Source organism: Thunnus albacares, chromosome 15 (genome assembly GCF_914725855.1).
Source record: "Thunnus albacares chromosome 15, fThuAlb1.1, whole genome shotgun sequence".
Lineage (NCBI taxonomy): Eukaryota > Metazoa > Chordata > Actinopteri > Scombriformes > Scombridae > Thunnus > Thunnus albacares.
In genome coordinates this window covers 27,707,773-27,724,313 of record NC_058120.1, presented here as the reverse complement: position 1 = coordinate 27,724,313, position 16,541 = coordinate 27,707,773, and the positions used below count along the sequence as shown (strand labels likewise).

Below are 16,541 nucleotides of genomic sequence, written 5' to 3'. Positions count from 1 at the left end.
CATATTATACTTCTGTCTTAAACCAGCCAATCATTTGCCCCTTCAAAATAAAAGTAACGGATGCATTTTAACCTTCTGGCTGTGCTCCACCTCAGTCACGGCTCCGTTGTGGTTTCAGTGTCTATTCAGTTATTTTGCCAACATTGTTTGTGTCTTCCAAGCGTAAATACACATTTGCAGCTCAATTAGATGCTTTCTGTCTGTATTTGAATATGAAACCCTTTGTTGCTTCTGACCTTCTGTCATCACTCACTTTAAATGTCAACACAGAGCCACTGAAGCGGCACAGCTGCAACCGTTAACTTGTATTTTTGCTTATTTTGTTTGACAACGTTGTCATCATATTTTTATATGCAGCTCGGCATTTTGATAAGGACTGCAGGCCAACATAATCTTTATGAGCTGCGATCAAATTTACAGACATTTTCCATTGTCTAACAACGGAAACAAAAAAAAAAAAACATGTTAATGAGAACAACTCTACCATGAAATCTGCTACATTAAAACACTGTGTATGTCATCACAGAGCAGGAGAAGCAGAACAGAGGTTGAACAGTCTCCCTGCCTCAGTTTTCTCCTTCCTTCCTTGTGCTGTTTTTATGTGTGAAGACAAAGTCTGAAACAAATGAAATGCATCATTAAAAATTTTGTCAATTGCCAATAAATACAGGAATCTGTACACATTGTAAACAAGTGAATTTCACATTTCAGAGAAGCAAACTGCTCTGGCAAACATAGACTTGGTGGATAAAGATAGCAGAGCTGAGAAAACGGATAGAACGACAGCAGATCGTCTCCGGCGGCCATAAAAGGGCCTGAACGCTGTGTGCTGTGGACATTCAGCACCATATGGAAGGTTTAGATCTGTTGTTGAAGGCGGTCAAATCCTTGAAAAACCTAAAAATAAAGTGTTCATCAGGAATGGTCTTTACCACAAAAGTAAACCTGATGTTTCTGTAACTTAAACCGAGTCGTGTTAGCTGCCTAAACTTAACTAAACCTCAACATTAGCGCTAGCAGAGTAGAAAGCTTCTTGATTCTTGCAGTTATTTTATGCATTTTGGAACAAATGTGACAAAAAAGGGGGCACTTGATCAGAAAATTCTTAATATGGGTTGTTTCTGGAGACAAAACAACCTATTTTGTTGTTGGAGGAATTTTTTTGTGCATCACTACTCTTGTGCTGGACCTAGCTAGTTTTGCTGCTAAGCTAGCTTGCTAACTTTCTCAGTCAGGGGAATGAGAGAGAGCGTCCGAAATTAATAACGCAAAAAACACCTTTTAAACTTTATAATCAAATATAAAAAAGTCTTTTAGGGGCCTGTACAGTTGGATCTAGCTAGTTTTGCTGTTAAGCTAGCTAGCTAACACTCTCATTCAGGGGAATTAGAAAGTGCGTCTGAAATTAATAACGCAAAAAACACCTTTTAAACTTTATAATCAAATATAAAAAAGCCTTTTAGGGGCCTGTACAGTAGATGTGTTATTCACCATATATAACATGTTCATTTCATTTCATATATTAATGGTGGGAAAAAAAGACTGATGACTTATTTAACTATTGTAGCCGATCGTCTGAACCACATTAATTCTGTTTCAAACTCCCTCCGTCCCTCTCCCAGACGGTGACGACGACATCGACGAAATCCTCTCCACGTCGTCTAAGCTGGCGGACGACGAGGAAGCGGACGACGACGACGAGGACGAGGACGAGCTTCAGGCCGTGGCCAAGCACTTCGGCAAAGAGCTCGGCGACCTCACGCTGGAGGCTCTGATAAAACTCGAGCAGAAGACGCCAGAGGAGGACGAGCAGGAGCAGCAGGAGCAGCAGGAGGAGGAGAACGTCCCGAAGCGAAAAGGCCCGTCGCTGGCGTCCATCCTGGGCACGATGCCCACCGCAGCCACCCTGGGTCTCAAAGAGTCCATCAGCAACTGCGTCGGAGACGAGAAGGAGAACGGTGAGCGCAGACGGAAGTTGTTTTTCGTGTTTTCATCATCAAAAAAAAAAAGCTTTTTAGGTTTGTTTTCTTAAACGTCATCTATTTGCAAGCAGATGAGGAGGAAGAGTGGTTGTAGTTAATAAATCTTGACTGTACAAACAGCAGTCAGAGTCAAGCAATTTGAAGAATCTGGTGTTTTTAAGGCAACGTTTCAGCCATTATATTGTTTGATTGAGCAAACATCTGTATAAAAGCGGCAATACCCTCGAGGGATGATTTGATACATTTCATCCTTGACTGTGTCTGCTACCTAAAGCACTGTATCACCATAATAACCCATAATCAAGTTAAAGAATGCTCTCTCAGGTTTAATTGTTGGAATTAACTCCGCGCCAGAATGAAATCGACTGAGCCATGTGTGTGAAATTTGTCATCCCTTATTACGTTTCACCCTTTTTAGTCTTGAGCCGCAGACATGAAGGAGGTGTGTGTGTGTGTGTGTGTGTGTGTGTGTGTGTGTGTGTGTGTGTGTGTGTGTGTGTGTGTGTGTGTGTGTGTGAGACGCTCAGGAGGCACGGTTTCTTTAACCCTCGAAACAGAAACAGTCGACATGTGGGTTCGCGCCTAAAAAGGCTGCAATTTGTTGATGTTTCGTTTATTTGCAGCACGTTCATGTCAAGCGTTCCTCTCCAGAGAGTTTGTCTGACAGCGTTTGTGTCCAGGTGAGAATTAAGTAAAGCGTTTAAACTCGGTTGAACCAAATAATGTCATGAAAACATGTATACTCATAGTAAAACTGTTTGTATGCAGACAAACAATGAGGGGAAAAAAAACAACAGAAGTTTTGAGTGTGCTGTTGATGGAAACTATTGATTATTGGTGAAACGGCTCCAGAAAAGGGAAAAAATGTTAATTAATTTTTTTTTTTTAAATGTCTTTGCACTGAGCATGTATTACATAATATCCTATCCTCCTAGGATAAACAATGTAGTAAATATGAATCTCTATATAGAGTTGTGAAGTTGGAGGAGATATTTCAGTTGCCTTTGGTTCTGGAAGTAAAAGTCTTGTTCATTTTTCCTCATAGATAATGTTACGTTACTCACAGTTTGAGCTCTTCTAACACTTAAGATCAACATGAAACTCTCCTGGTTAAATCATCAGCACATAAGATGAACAACTGTGTTAGAAAATATCTGGTTCTTAAATGAAAAGTTGAAGACACCTGAGTAGAAGTTAACTACGACTCCCAAGGTACAGCAAGAAACGGCCAATCACGAGCTTTATATTCAGTCACATGTGCTGCTAACGGAGGGCAGAAGCCAATAAAACTGATTTTACAATATCAGAGTGAATCCGTTCACTTTTCATTTCTGGGTCACTTTTAGACTTCATAACGCTCCGATTCACACCTCTGACTGGCTTCTTCTCCATGGCAACGGTGGCCGAGGCTCATGGGTATTGTAGTATTCTTAGCTGTCGGCCGAAATCACAGACAAAACGTGATTTCTCAGAAACAAAGTTGAAATAATTGAAACCGGTGGTCTTAATATAAACCTAAAGGATCGTCACATTATCAAAGAGAATCCTGAGTTTCTATGTTCAGCGACATTGAGGAGTTTAAAGAAAGAATTGAAATAGGAATACAGAACACTCTATACTTTTATTTTTTTAAAAGTCTCAGTAATTTCCTGAAACAGCCGGCTGTTGTAGCTGTTAGTAAAAGTGCGTTTGTCTGGGACTACTTTCAGTGGCGTATTAATCCACATTTGGTGCTGTAGTGAGTATCTCTGGCAGCAGGAAGGTGTTTGCGGTGAGGCTCATTGATGTGTTTTTAATAGTTTTGGGTGGATGAGAGGGTCGGAGCTCTGTGGCGCGGAGGATTAAAACACGTACACACACGCAACACTTGTTCATGAGATTTGTGGGCGGTTTACAGGCTCTTGTTCACATGCAGTCAGGTAATGTGAACCAAGTGAGCTTAAAAACAAAAACAGACTGAACTTTTTCCGCTGTGGTTAGGATTAGGAAAAAAAAAGAAAACAAACTGTAGGAGTGATCACACCCTCTCTGTCAGCGTGACTTATTAACAGTTTCAAAAATACAACAACTACAGGGATCCATCATGCGTCGCCCATAATTACCTAATTACACAAGTAGGATGTTCTACGCCCCCCCCCCCCCACCCTCCATCCCCCTCACCACCCCCCTTACTCCCTTTATCTAGTCGTGCAGAGGCGTTGATGGATGCGAGGTAATAGCGCCGCGCGGCTACATCTGTCCTGATGAGGAAACCTGTGTTTTTATGGCTCTGAGTGGGAGGACGGGGAGTCATGAGAGGCCACGGTGGGGAGGAGGTGAAGTGTGTTTTGATGGATGGAGGCAGGGAGAAAGGAGGGAGGGAGGGGGAGGGGGGGTGGGGAGAACATCCTGTATCTTAAAGGTCACAGGTTTGAATCCTTGCAGCAGTATCCATAAGTAAAGACTCTGATCCCTTTTACGTTCCCTCCGGAGAAGAACGTCCGCTAACGGCTAAAGTGTGAATGATGTGGCTCTTTATTTAGAAACGCTCGTTTGCTACATCACATTAACGCTCTAAAGGACTTTTTAAGCAAGTCAAAAGCCCCTCTGAGAGATCCACGCCCTTTATGTTAATCTGGCAATTTCAATGTGAATAAGCAACCGTGTCGCTTTTACATACGAGTCATGAAGGGAAGTCTGAACCGAACGCTGTCAGATAAAGGTCAAACATGTACAGAGAGGAAGAAATCTGCATCTTATTTCACCTTCTAACGACATCTTTTTTATTTTATGAGCGTTGTATTTAATTGTTTATTTAAACAGATGCTCTCAGTGACATCAGGAGGGAACCGTGCGCCAGAATAAACAGTTTACACAGAAAAACAAGCAGCTACAAGTGGAACCGCAAATACTCGGAGCAAATCTGATATCTCAATCATCATCTCCTCCGCACGAAATCAGTTTAATACACAAAATAAAACGGTTTTAAAGAGCCGATTTTTAAGGAGTTGATGTTCTCATATCAAATCGATCTATAAAACAGTTTTCCCTACGATGTGACGACAGCAGAAGAGACCAGATCAGACCTTCACGTCTCCTTCTCTATAGCTTGATTTAAAGTTTTACGCCGTCTGTCGAGTACATCCAGCGAAACGCTTTCCGTACATACAGCATGTGAGAAAACAGGAATTAAACGGTGGCAACTCAACATCCTGTCATTCACACTGCTTGTGCATTGTTGGACAGGCGGCAGAATTTGCTCTCTAGTAACGTTTAATAATGAAAGTGATGTAAAAATGTCAATCAGTGATGCATCCTGGACATGTAAAAAGTTGATCTTCTTTATTAGGCTAACAATTATATTCGTTATGGATTTATCTGAGGATTATTTGTCAAGGTTATTTCTTTAAATGTCTCCTTTTGTCTGACCAACAGTCCAAAGATATTCAGTTTAATATAAGACAAAGAAAAGTGTTAAATCATCACATTTGAAAAAGTAAATCCAGCAAATATTTGATATATATGCTTAAGAAATGACTGAAGTGATTATAAAAATAGACTAATCAATCAATCAACTATCTAATATTTGCAGCTCTATAGCATGAGCTTCATCTCTTTCCATAAATGTCCCGTCATATCTGAATAAAACCAAAAGGAGCGATTACATAAGTCGCCTCTGTTTGTATCACAAGAAGCCGTCACTTTAACATCCTGATGAAACCAGTGATGTTACAGGTTCCATGTCTGAAAAGGGGATAAATACAAAAATGAAAAACCTACAACTTCCAGGTTTCTCGGTCAAAAAAAGTCAAACCTCCCTGATGAAAATGAAAACGTCCCCCCCCGAGGCCTCTGACATCATCCCGTCACGTGAGCACACGACAGAGACACAGTTAAGAGCGACCAGAGCCGCCATCGCCGCGCCGCCGTGAACCATGAGCTAAAACTGTTTTTTTTTTTTTTTGTTATGGAGTGACATCAGTTTGAGTCATCGGCAGAGAGAGTCCATGCATCATGAGGCTCATCGTACGCGGCCGTGAACGACAGAATCGTCATTAAAACATGAAACACGGCTGTGATTGAAGGGGTTTAATTGTTGGCCGGTGGGACTGGAGGCTGATCTCACCGGGGGGACCGAATGATTAGAGAGATGCTGCTCGTTCCCCCGAGAGAGAGAGAGAGAGAGAGAGAGAGAATATCCGTCTTTTCTTTATTCCTCTTGGTACTGTGTGTGTGTGTGTGTGTGTGTGTGTGTGTTGGTTTGTGTGCTGCCATTTTAGCCTTTTTTTTAATCATGTGACCGTTCTTTCTATTCTTACTTTTAAAGTCACAGATCAGTCAAAGACTCACAAGTTTTTTTGGTTGCATTTTGCTGCCTCGGTTGAGTTTTGTCAGCGTACTTTCTTAATTACAATCCCCACTATTGTTCCAGCAGCGTCGGTGTTTTCAGAATCACGTAGCGTTTTCCAATAACGAGCTATTTTTTTTTTCCACCAAGTAGCAGGAAAGTGCAACCAAACACTGTCTGATGCTTCAACTGACTCTCGTTCAAAAAGCCTCAACTTCTCTCTAGAAATACCAAGTCAATCATCTTCAAACCAGCTCCAAAGCAAACCAACGGGCGCCGTCACACCTCGCTACGTCCATCTTTATCGTTCGCTGTCACCTCTCCTTCTTCTATTAGAAAAGAACAGAGCAGCAGGCTGTTTTTACGACAGTACGGAGCAGAGAGAACTGATTCGGCCTTCGTCGGTGGTTCCTCCTGTCCGTATATGGAAGTGCTTTAACAGCACCTTGCAATGTGATATAAAAGCAGATATAATGCACTTACAGTCCATTTACTCAAGCATCTGAAGCACAGATGCACCAAAAACACGAAGCTTCCGGTAGCGTATTCTGATTTCACAGTGATGTTGTTGTTCACACCAGATTACAATATTTAAATTCCTTCACTTTGAGGTGCAGAACATTCTCTGCACGTTCTGCCGTTTTCTCATCTTCCTCTTTTCCTCCTTTTTTTACAACACGGATTCAACAATCTTAAGATGCACGACAGTAAATAACAAAAAAAAAAAAAAAAAAAAACATGACATAAGACTTCTTGGCATGATCTCGGCGGTTACTGAGACGCAGTGAACTTTTTGTTCCCGACTCTCCAGTTTATTTCCTCGGCCCGTTCGGGTCGACACGGACGATTTATGATGCGAGTTGGTTATTGGCTTGTGTTTGTGACTCTGTTTATTTGTGTGTAATTTCATTTGTGTGTGACCGGTGTGGGTGGAAAAAGACGTCTAGTCTCCGGTTACATTGAAGTCTGCGTGTGTGTGTGCGTGCGTGCGTGTGTGTGTGTGTGAGTTTGTGTGTGTGTGTGTGTGTTTGTGTATCTCCATGTCTCTGTGTTTGTTTGGAGTCTGGTTACAGGGAGCTACATGCAGACCGAGGTTCTGCGGATTCAGGCTGGTTCTGGTTCGGTTCAGGCTTCGGCTAATTGTGGTGGATATGGGAGGGGAGGGCCTGGAGGGGGGGGGGGGGGGGGGGTATCATGGCCCCCCCCCCTCGGTTTAATCTTTGAAGTATTAAGTGGACAGGGTACCTTGTCATTAGGGCTGAGTCTTTCATCTGTGTGCTCGAGTGTGTGTGTGTGTGTGTGTGTGTGTGTGTAGTTTTTGTGGACATTGTTAGTAGAGGGCATGGCACTGGAGGGAGGGAGGGAGGGAGGGAGAGAGAGAGAGAGAGAGAGAGAGGGTGTAATTTTGGATTCTGAGGAAAAGAAAACATCAGGGATAGTTTGGAACAAAGTCACTGGTTTAAGGCTGCAACTGACAACATTATCAGTTAATAGATTAGTCGATCGGTCTTTAAAACGTCAGGAAATGTTGAAAAATGCTGTTTCCTAAAGCCTGAGATGCAACTTCATAAATGACCAACAATCCACAACCCAGAGATCATCAGTTCACTATCACTATCACTATCACTATCAGAGGACTAAAGAAACCAGAAAACATTCACATTCAAGAAGCTGAAACCAGAGATTTTTAGCTCCAAACGATTAGTCGACATCACAAGAGGAAGTTGTTTTTAGTGCTGTTGTTGTCGTCTTGTAGCAGAAATCACAACTAGAACTTTTTGGATGATTGGGACATAAAATCTGTATGAAAATCCCACTAAAGGACGTTTTTATATCCTCCAGACGTAGACTGAAAACATGCACACGTCTCTGTTTATACATCATTTAAAGCGTCACACGTGTGAAGACGAAGTGTGGAAGAAGGTTTGTGTGTCCAATCTGCACATGAACATCCACAACATGTATTTCAGTCTGTCTCCTTGCAGCTACTCGGACGCTGAAAGTGTAATTCAAGTGAGTAAAAAACTGTTAAACTTCACTTTTTTTTAAATAATAATACACATAAACAATAGAATAGTGACTTTACTGTGTTGAATATTGGATCAAAAATGGGTTAAAACAGAAGTGAAGTGACTGCACTGACAAACCGCCAGTTATTTTCTTGAATTATTGATTAATTGTTTGGTACTTTTGCTTGAAAATAACTTCAGTTTCTGTTAATAGACTCATACAGTAATCGACAGACTCATCATCTAGAATGAAGTTATTGCTTTCTTGCTTTATTTACTTGCAGGAAAGTGTAAAATCTTTCCAACTACCTCGTTATTAATTTATGAATTAATAATATTTGTATTCAGTGAGAGTAATGGATGAAGTTGTCACAGCAGAGGATTAAATAGATTATTAACCCGAAGTCTTAATGTTCCCAAACATCAGCAACGTTTATCTATTTTTGAAACCCTCCGTTGTCATGGCGCCGCTGTCAGCTGTGCATCCTAGTTTAAGCTCTTTTCTATCTTTCACCCTGTTTTACTCGGACGCCTCATCGACGGCCTGTCTCTGTAACGGCATTTTCATTAACTCGCGCTATCAGGAGGAGGAGAAACCGAGGCCCGCAGAGAGAGAGAGAGAGAGAGAGAGAGAGAGAGAGTGAGAGAGAGAGAGAGAGAGAGCAAGAGAGAGAGAGAGAGAGACTCCAGCACCTCGGCGCGACTTTGTCACTCCGTCTCTCGGAGGTCTTGGGGGAGCTGTGGCCCCCGCGCCATTAGAGGCAGCATTGATTTGAGGCACAGTGTTTTCAGCGGAGCACTTAGTTCAATCAATGACGTTTGCTCCGACCTTAACTACCTCAGCGAGCGCGGCTCCCCAGCTCTTGTCAAACCACTCTGCCGTTTTTATTGCCTGAAAACATCTGGGGAAAAGAGGCCGTTTGAAGTGTGTGAAACTGTAGATTTCATCAGAGCCTTCTACCCTTTGAAGAAACCATTTCATTTTTAAAATCTAACTCGGTTTCACACCCCGTTTTTGTAGCTGTTAGGCTGCGTTTAAGAAAACCGACATCGCTCCCCAGACCAGAAGTTGTTGTCCTAAAAGATTTTCTACCATCCATCCTCCTCGCTAACAGCAATTACCGCAGTAAATCTTAGCTCTCAGCGTTTTCGGGGCGTGGTAGAAGCTCTGTGACAGATCTGCGCTCTGACAGCAGCTCTGCTGAGTCAATTATAGACTTTTAAATGAGCAGCATCTGTCTCATCTCTCTCTCTCTCTCTCTCTCTCTCTCTCTCTCTCTCTCTCTCTCTCTCTCTCTCTCTCTCTCTCTCTCTCTCTCTGTGTCCACAGAGGAGTCCTTCAAGGATGAAAGAAAATGCAAAGTCTCATCCTTTGCTTCAGCGGCACCACACTTTACCTCCTCAGCAGTCAGAGCCGTAGAGAAAAAAAAAAGCTTTACAACCCCCTTTTGTGTTGTCTTTTTGCTATGCTAATGAGTCACTTCAAACCAGGAGGTCACTGGTTTGATCCCAGCAGCCGCCAGTGTTCCCAACTCTGAGCTGGGATTTAAATCTTAAGATATTTTTCTAATATCAAGTCTTAAAAGTGATTGTTTGTTTAGCAGATTTCCTTTATATAAAATAATTTCTCTACAATTATCAGAGATTTTCTTCATACTAGTGCAGATATCTGCATTGTTCTGTCTCAGTTAGACATGAGATGTGATAATGTGACACTACAGCCATCATTCAGTGTGTTTACATGCATTTACTGTAACTAACCAGTGAGTTGATCTCTTAACTGTCACGTAAATGACAAACCTGGTTACTGTAATCAGGAGTTTAGAGAAACCTGGTTTCTACAGGTAGATTTCTCCCGGAGAACACAGATTATTGCACCATGTTTGCATTTTTACAGGAACACGTGTGCAGGAGAGATCGTTACACGAAGCAACGCGTCCTCGTGTTTAAAATGATGTCATCCGATGTTTGACTGAATCTAAAACAAAGTAGCTTGTAGGAGTCTAAATATCACTGCTGAACATTTGACTATTTGTTAAATTCAGACACGTTTCACGCCGTCAGGAAAAGTTCTTATCAGTCTGTCCGATCTGGAAAAAAAAAAGTCAGAAAGCGGCGAGCGGCGAGGTCAGAGGTCGAGGAGAAAACCTGCTTCTGTCTGCTGCATGTAAACACACTGAGTGATGAAGGTTAGCAAGTGTCCAAAATCTCAATTCACTGCTCACTACTGAGTTCTTCATATACAGTATGTTGTCAGTTTATACTTTCGTCATCTTTATTCATCGTACTGCTCTGTACCTGTCGAGGGTTGAAGGATGGAGGATGTTGAACAGACTGTGAAGACAAATTTGTGATTTCTGATATATAGAAATATAAAAACTTGACTCATCTGTCATGTAGCGAGTATTGAACGAGTGAATGAAGGAAGTATTTTGAACACAGCCTTCGTTATTGTTGTAACTTACACCAAAAAAAAATGTCTCCTGCAGCCTCAGTGATGGTTCTCGTGAGTATAGTGCATCGTACAAACATGCGAGTGGGGGGGAGGGGGGAGTGAGTAGATAAATCTCAGCACCTGTTAAATGAATATTTGATTTTACTGGTTTTGTTCAATCAACAAAATTCCCAACCTGTGGCCACCTCGTGCTGTTGAACTGTGGAAATCAAGCATATTAGACCTTTTAATTAATAATGACTTATTATTAATTTATCCTAATAATCCATTCACAAACTTATCCAATTACTCATTCCACTCATTTCCTCTCTGCTGCTGCTGGGACAGCTGGGCAGGCCTCTGTGTGTGTGTGTGTGTGTGTGTGTGTGTGTGTGTGTGTGTGTGTGTACGGTGCCTGGAGCGATACAGTAGAGCTTGACGGACATATGGCCGGATGGACGCGACCTCTCAGAGGAGGAGAGTGACTGATTGGATGGCAGGCAGACAGACAGGCGATGACAGCGCAGGGAGACGGGCGTCACTGATACACAGCAGAAACAGAAGCAGAAACAACAGTGTGATGTTTATTTCCAGCTCAGGCCACTCTCCGTGGACGGCCAATCACACGCTTTCACTGAGTCAGTAGAAGCTAAGCTACCTCAGCAGCAGCAGCAGCAGCAGCAGCGTGGTGTGGAATATGAAATCAGGCTGTCGTGTGTGTGTGTGTGTGTGTGTGTGAGCAGCAGTTAGCAGTCAGTCTCTCTGGTGAGATGTCTGTAGCGGCTCGTCACAGCAGCCGGCTGTGATTGGAGATGATGTGCGTCTTCTGGCCCGAGGAGGGAAAGGGAAGCCGTCTCGTCTGCCGCCGCCAGCCTGACGGGAGATGACAGCTACCGTTTAGCAGGCAGGCAAAGGCAGGAAAGCGCTCGCCTCTGGCTGTTACGTCACAGCAGATTTCACTCCCACCCTGCCCCCTATCCCCCCTATCCCCCCTCCCCCCAACACACACACACACACACACACACACTGACACAGCAGGACGGGGTTTTAGCAGGAGTGTCACTCAGGTCAACCAGTGTTTGAGATTAACTCAAAACGTGCAGAAAAGTTTTCATGAATCAACTGAATCACTACAGACTGAAACTTTGACCAACAGAGGCCGAACAAACAGCTGCTGTTGTTTTTTTTTTTTTTTTGTAGTGAGAACAAACAGCACAAAACGAACTATCTTTATGTTCACCAGGAAAGCAGTCGTGTTTGTTTGATTGACATTTCTTTAAAAAAAAAAAAAACTGAGGGGAAAATACACACCTATTCTTGTAAAGTGCTGGCTCGCAGGCAGACATCATAAAAAATGGAAAAGCTGCACTCTCATAACTCTAAAGTATTTACTCCAACAAATGGAAATCAACATTTTGGCAAACCGTCATCTTCAGGATGAAATATTTGGAGAAAAGATTCTTGGAGGAGGTTTTTTTGTGGACGAACAGGCGATCAAAAGCTTTTCACTTTGACACCAGAGACCACAGTCTGCATCCCGTCTCCTGCCGAGCTTCATCGTTTTCTTTTAAACATGAAGATCTTTTCTCTGTAACAAGATGTGATTTTTTTTTTTTTTTTGGCTATCAATTCTATCAGTAATACAACACTGCGCTCATCAAAGTAAATATCAGATGTGAAGACATGTGGCGACATCACTAAAACCAAGTTTGACACGTCGAGAGAAAACGTCGTTTTGTAAAAATTGGCTCGCTGGGTTTACTGGGAGACTTGACAATTTACAATTCAGTTGCTGCTTAAAAAAAAAATCTCACACTTCAACAGTCTCAGGGTCTAAATGCAAGTTGGTCTCCTGGGACAGTTTCATTTTAACCACACCAGCTCTGCCAGGGCGTTGAGTGCTTACAGAAAAAGGAAAAGTCAGGATAACACAATGGTTCAGGGGGAGGGGTCAGGACGGCAGATCTGACATGGCAAAAACATTGATGGAAACAATAATACAATGCAATACAACCACTCAGCAAGTTATTCACTGTATCAACAACATCAATCTTATAAATAATTTAAAAAGTCGGTTTTCTTGAATAATGTTTTTTTGTCTGGAACACAAAGCAGCTCTGAGTCTGAGCGCTCGGATCTCCACGTCCAGGTTTGAAATAAATATCGTTTCCTTTCAAGAAGTCTTATTATTATTATTGTAGGAGACTTCCGCCCACTCGGGTCAATCGAAATTGCATTTATGGCAACGTCTTCAGACAAGCTGGACTCGCAGCTGAAAGAGGAGCGGAGCAGCAGGAAGCGTTTAGCAAAGTTAATGTGTTTATGTTGTCAAGATGAAGGTGCTGAAGAGATGTTTTAGTCCTCTGAGGTGGAGACAGTCGGGATAAAAGGTATTAAAAAACAAGCAGAGTTGTAGCTAAAATACCACAGGTTGCTATTTTTTGTTGTTTCTCCTTGCAATATTTATATTTTTAATGATTGGAGCTATCACTATTTAACTTAAAACCCAATTACGAATCATGATTGATTGGTGGTTGTGAACCCTTTATGGACTGTGAATTCAAATTTATAACCTTTATTTAAACAGGGAAGGCCATTGAGAGTCTTTTACAAGGACGCCCTGATTATAAAAGTAAAAGTTATAGTACACATCAACAACAAATCATATATAAGACTAATAGAAACAATAAAAATACACATAAAAACAATGAAAGTACACAAAAAATGACGAACAAACAGGCCAAAGACATCAACATAAGCGACATCAATTCAAAAACACCTACATTCACACTGCTCTGTCAGTCAAGAGAGATTAAAATTGATTAAAAGGGATTAACTTGTCTAATTTTACAAGTTTCTGCAGATTTAGTTCCCCAATCTCTGTACTAACAAGGTGATTGTCGAGGACCAAATAGTCTCGGGGACCTATTGCAGTGTGACAATGATCTATAGTTAAAAAGACATGTGAGATACCCAGGAAGTTTGCCAAGAAGTGCTTTATGAATAAATAAGATGCAGTGCCGTTCTCTTCTCACCGCCAGCGACTGCCACCCAACTTTCTCATATAGTTTACAACAACGTGGTCTAAAGCCGTCCCCGTTATGAACCTAAGGGCAGAGTGATAGACTGCATGGAGAGGTTTAAGAGTAGAGGCAGGAGAGTGCATATAAATTACATCGCTATAGTCCATAACGGATAATAAGGTTGACTGAGCAATTTGCTTTCTGCAAATTCAGAGTAATACATCTCCTTATTTCTATAAAAGAATGCCAGTTTTGCTTTTAAGGACTTAGTCAGTTCATTAATATGTGTTTTTTGAAGTACAGCTTGTCACCAAGCCAGAGCCACCAAGGTCAATAAAGTATATACATATATATAAAAAAAAAAAAGCCACAGGTTTGGTTCCTCTCACTCTGGCCGGCCTCAGCAGCTACCTGTGAGGAGCCTTTGAGCAAAGCATTGGGTGTTGATAGCTTCATGGATTTCAGGACTTTGTTAGTAACAGGTTTTAAACAGTGTAATGTTGAGAAAAAAGGGACATCAAGGGTCTTCAGCTTGAACCACTTTTAAGCTTTTATGTTGAGATCGAAAGTCAATTCTTGACCTTGTAAACTGAAGTCGTTAGCGGCTGTTCTGGAGCTTTCGATCATATCACACCGTCATCCTCAGCAGTTGTCATGTCATACTAGATGTTCAAAATCTTTCAGAGCGCTTCAAGGACTTCTCCTCCATGTTGGCTTAAACGTTTGGGAACATCAGTTTCAACATTATTAAAGATTTAAAACATCTGTAATCGGCAGCTTTTATCGTTACTTTGAAAAGAGACGTTTTGCAGCGATGTCCAACCATCATACAGAGAGAAATCTGTCAGAGGCACAGAGACCAGAACTCATTACATAAGGCACAAGATATTTTCAGTTTGGTATCAGGGATACAACTGTTTATTTTCAACTGGAAACCAAACGTAGGAAATCAATAACAGAAGCAGAAACACTTGGAAAAGTCAGCACATTAGAAAAAGTACATGGCCACTTTTCATCACAAAATCATCTCTTTGAACATCACAGACTGATGTTTAACAGCAGAAAAGGATCCGAGGTTGGATTTTTTTTTTTTTCCCTTTTTGATTCGACATCTCGACTTGTGATTACTTCCATAGAAAGCTGTCGTGCAGATGAGGCAGTGGTTTTGGTGCATGTAGGATACAGAGAGCTGATTCATCAACGTGGCAAAGGCAACATTTGTCTAAACATTCCTGCGGCGGCCGCCTGACATTTCCTAATGTTTCATTCTCATGCACAACAATCCACATATTAAACATTTTCACGACAGCATTCTCCAAATTCTTCAGCTGCCATGACGGACCAGAGAGAGTCCTCCTCCTCCTCCTCCTCCTCCTCCATCAAAGAGTCATTCAGTTCATTTCATGATGCTCCTACGTTGCTGATGATTTATTCATCCTGCTCTTCTGTTGTAAAAATTACAAACCGTTTTGGAAAATAGGCCCGAAATTCTAAAGCAGGACAAATCGACAGGACGTCTCTTTGATCATCGATTGGAAAATCAAATGCAAAGCGCAGCTCACACAGTGGAAAAGGCTCGTCATCACTTTCAATACAACCATTTGTTTAGATTTTTGAGAGCACACATATTTGTGAGGACAGCCACAGATGGCAGAGAGGTAACTGAAAAACAAGCCGGTTAGACATAACAATGGAAAGAAATGACGTAATGTTTGTCCAGTTTTTTTTTTTTTTTTAGTCCTGTTTGCTTCTGCTAATGTTAAGAAGACAATATGTGGACTGGACAAGAATACAGTGCAGAATGAATGAGTTACTGCAGATAATCTTCACCAGACAAATGACAGCACTGGTTGTTTGTCAAACAATCTAAAGGCCAATTGGGAAAGGAGTTTATCTCTGTAATGAAGGTGGTGTAATTTAAACATTGCCTGCACTGGTCAGTGATTTTAATGCACTCTGGAGGGGCTATTTGGGTAATTTTTCACCCCCCACCACAGTAATAATTACAGCTGCAATTACTGTTTTTTTGGCAAACTCACCGGTCTTCCATGTAATTTAAATCCTGTCCACAGCGTCGACTTTGTATTTTAAAGTGCATATCTGAGTTTTTTCCTGCAGAAACAGCTGCTTTTCCTTCTACTTTATCATCTCAGTGTGAAATTTGACTTGAAAATGAAGGAAGCCAAAAATGTTTTTGCTAATCTGATAGGCACCAACATATACTGACTGTTTAGGGGGGGCGGGGGGGGGGACAGAGGGAGAGTTAAGATGCATGAACAGATGCTAGCTGCAAGATTGTTCACAATGTACTAAAAACGTAGCAGGAACTTCTTTTCTTTCTGTAATTTTTCTTCCAAATGCCTTTCCTGTAAGTTCATGCATGATGCGGACTCATAAAACCTCAGGATAAGTGCAAAATTGTGATTCGATTTGAAACATTTGATAACTGAAGCAGACAAACACCCTGTTATTAGTGTCCCGTCTGCTACCAACAGTCAATGTTGGTTTCTTTTGGCCATAAAAGCAAACTTTCTCCAACCTTAAACCAGCAGTTTTAGTTGCCTAAACTGAAAAAAAAATGACCTTTTCTGTCATTTATGTATGACATCATAACAGTTAAACTAATCAGTTTGCATTGTGGGGATTTGTACGTTTAAAAAAAAAAGTCAGAAAGTTTATATCAAAATGTTCCAAAAAAGGTTCACAGAGGAGGAGAAGTCAAAAACGATAAACAGAAGATAAAGCATAAAAGCATAAAAAGAGCAG

At 41.5% G+C, this 16,541-nt stretch overlaps 1 protein-coding gene across 1 annotated transcript in view; it reads left to right on the top strand.

Annotated features, from left to right (window-relative positions):
- Nucleotides 1-16,541, top strand: part of LOC122998676 (transcription factor IIIB 90 kDa subunit-like) — a 124,774-nt gene that overhangs the window by 44,309 nt on the left and 63,924 nt on the right. The window contains exon 12 of the mRNA XM_044375642.1: nucleotides 1,623-1,958. Within this exon, the coding sequence (XP_044231577.1) occupies nucleotides 1,623-1,958 (336 nt within the window). The remainder of the gene's footprint in view (nucleotides 1-1,622; nucleotides 1,959-16,541) is intronic.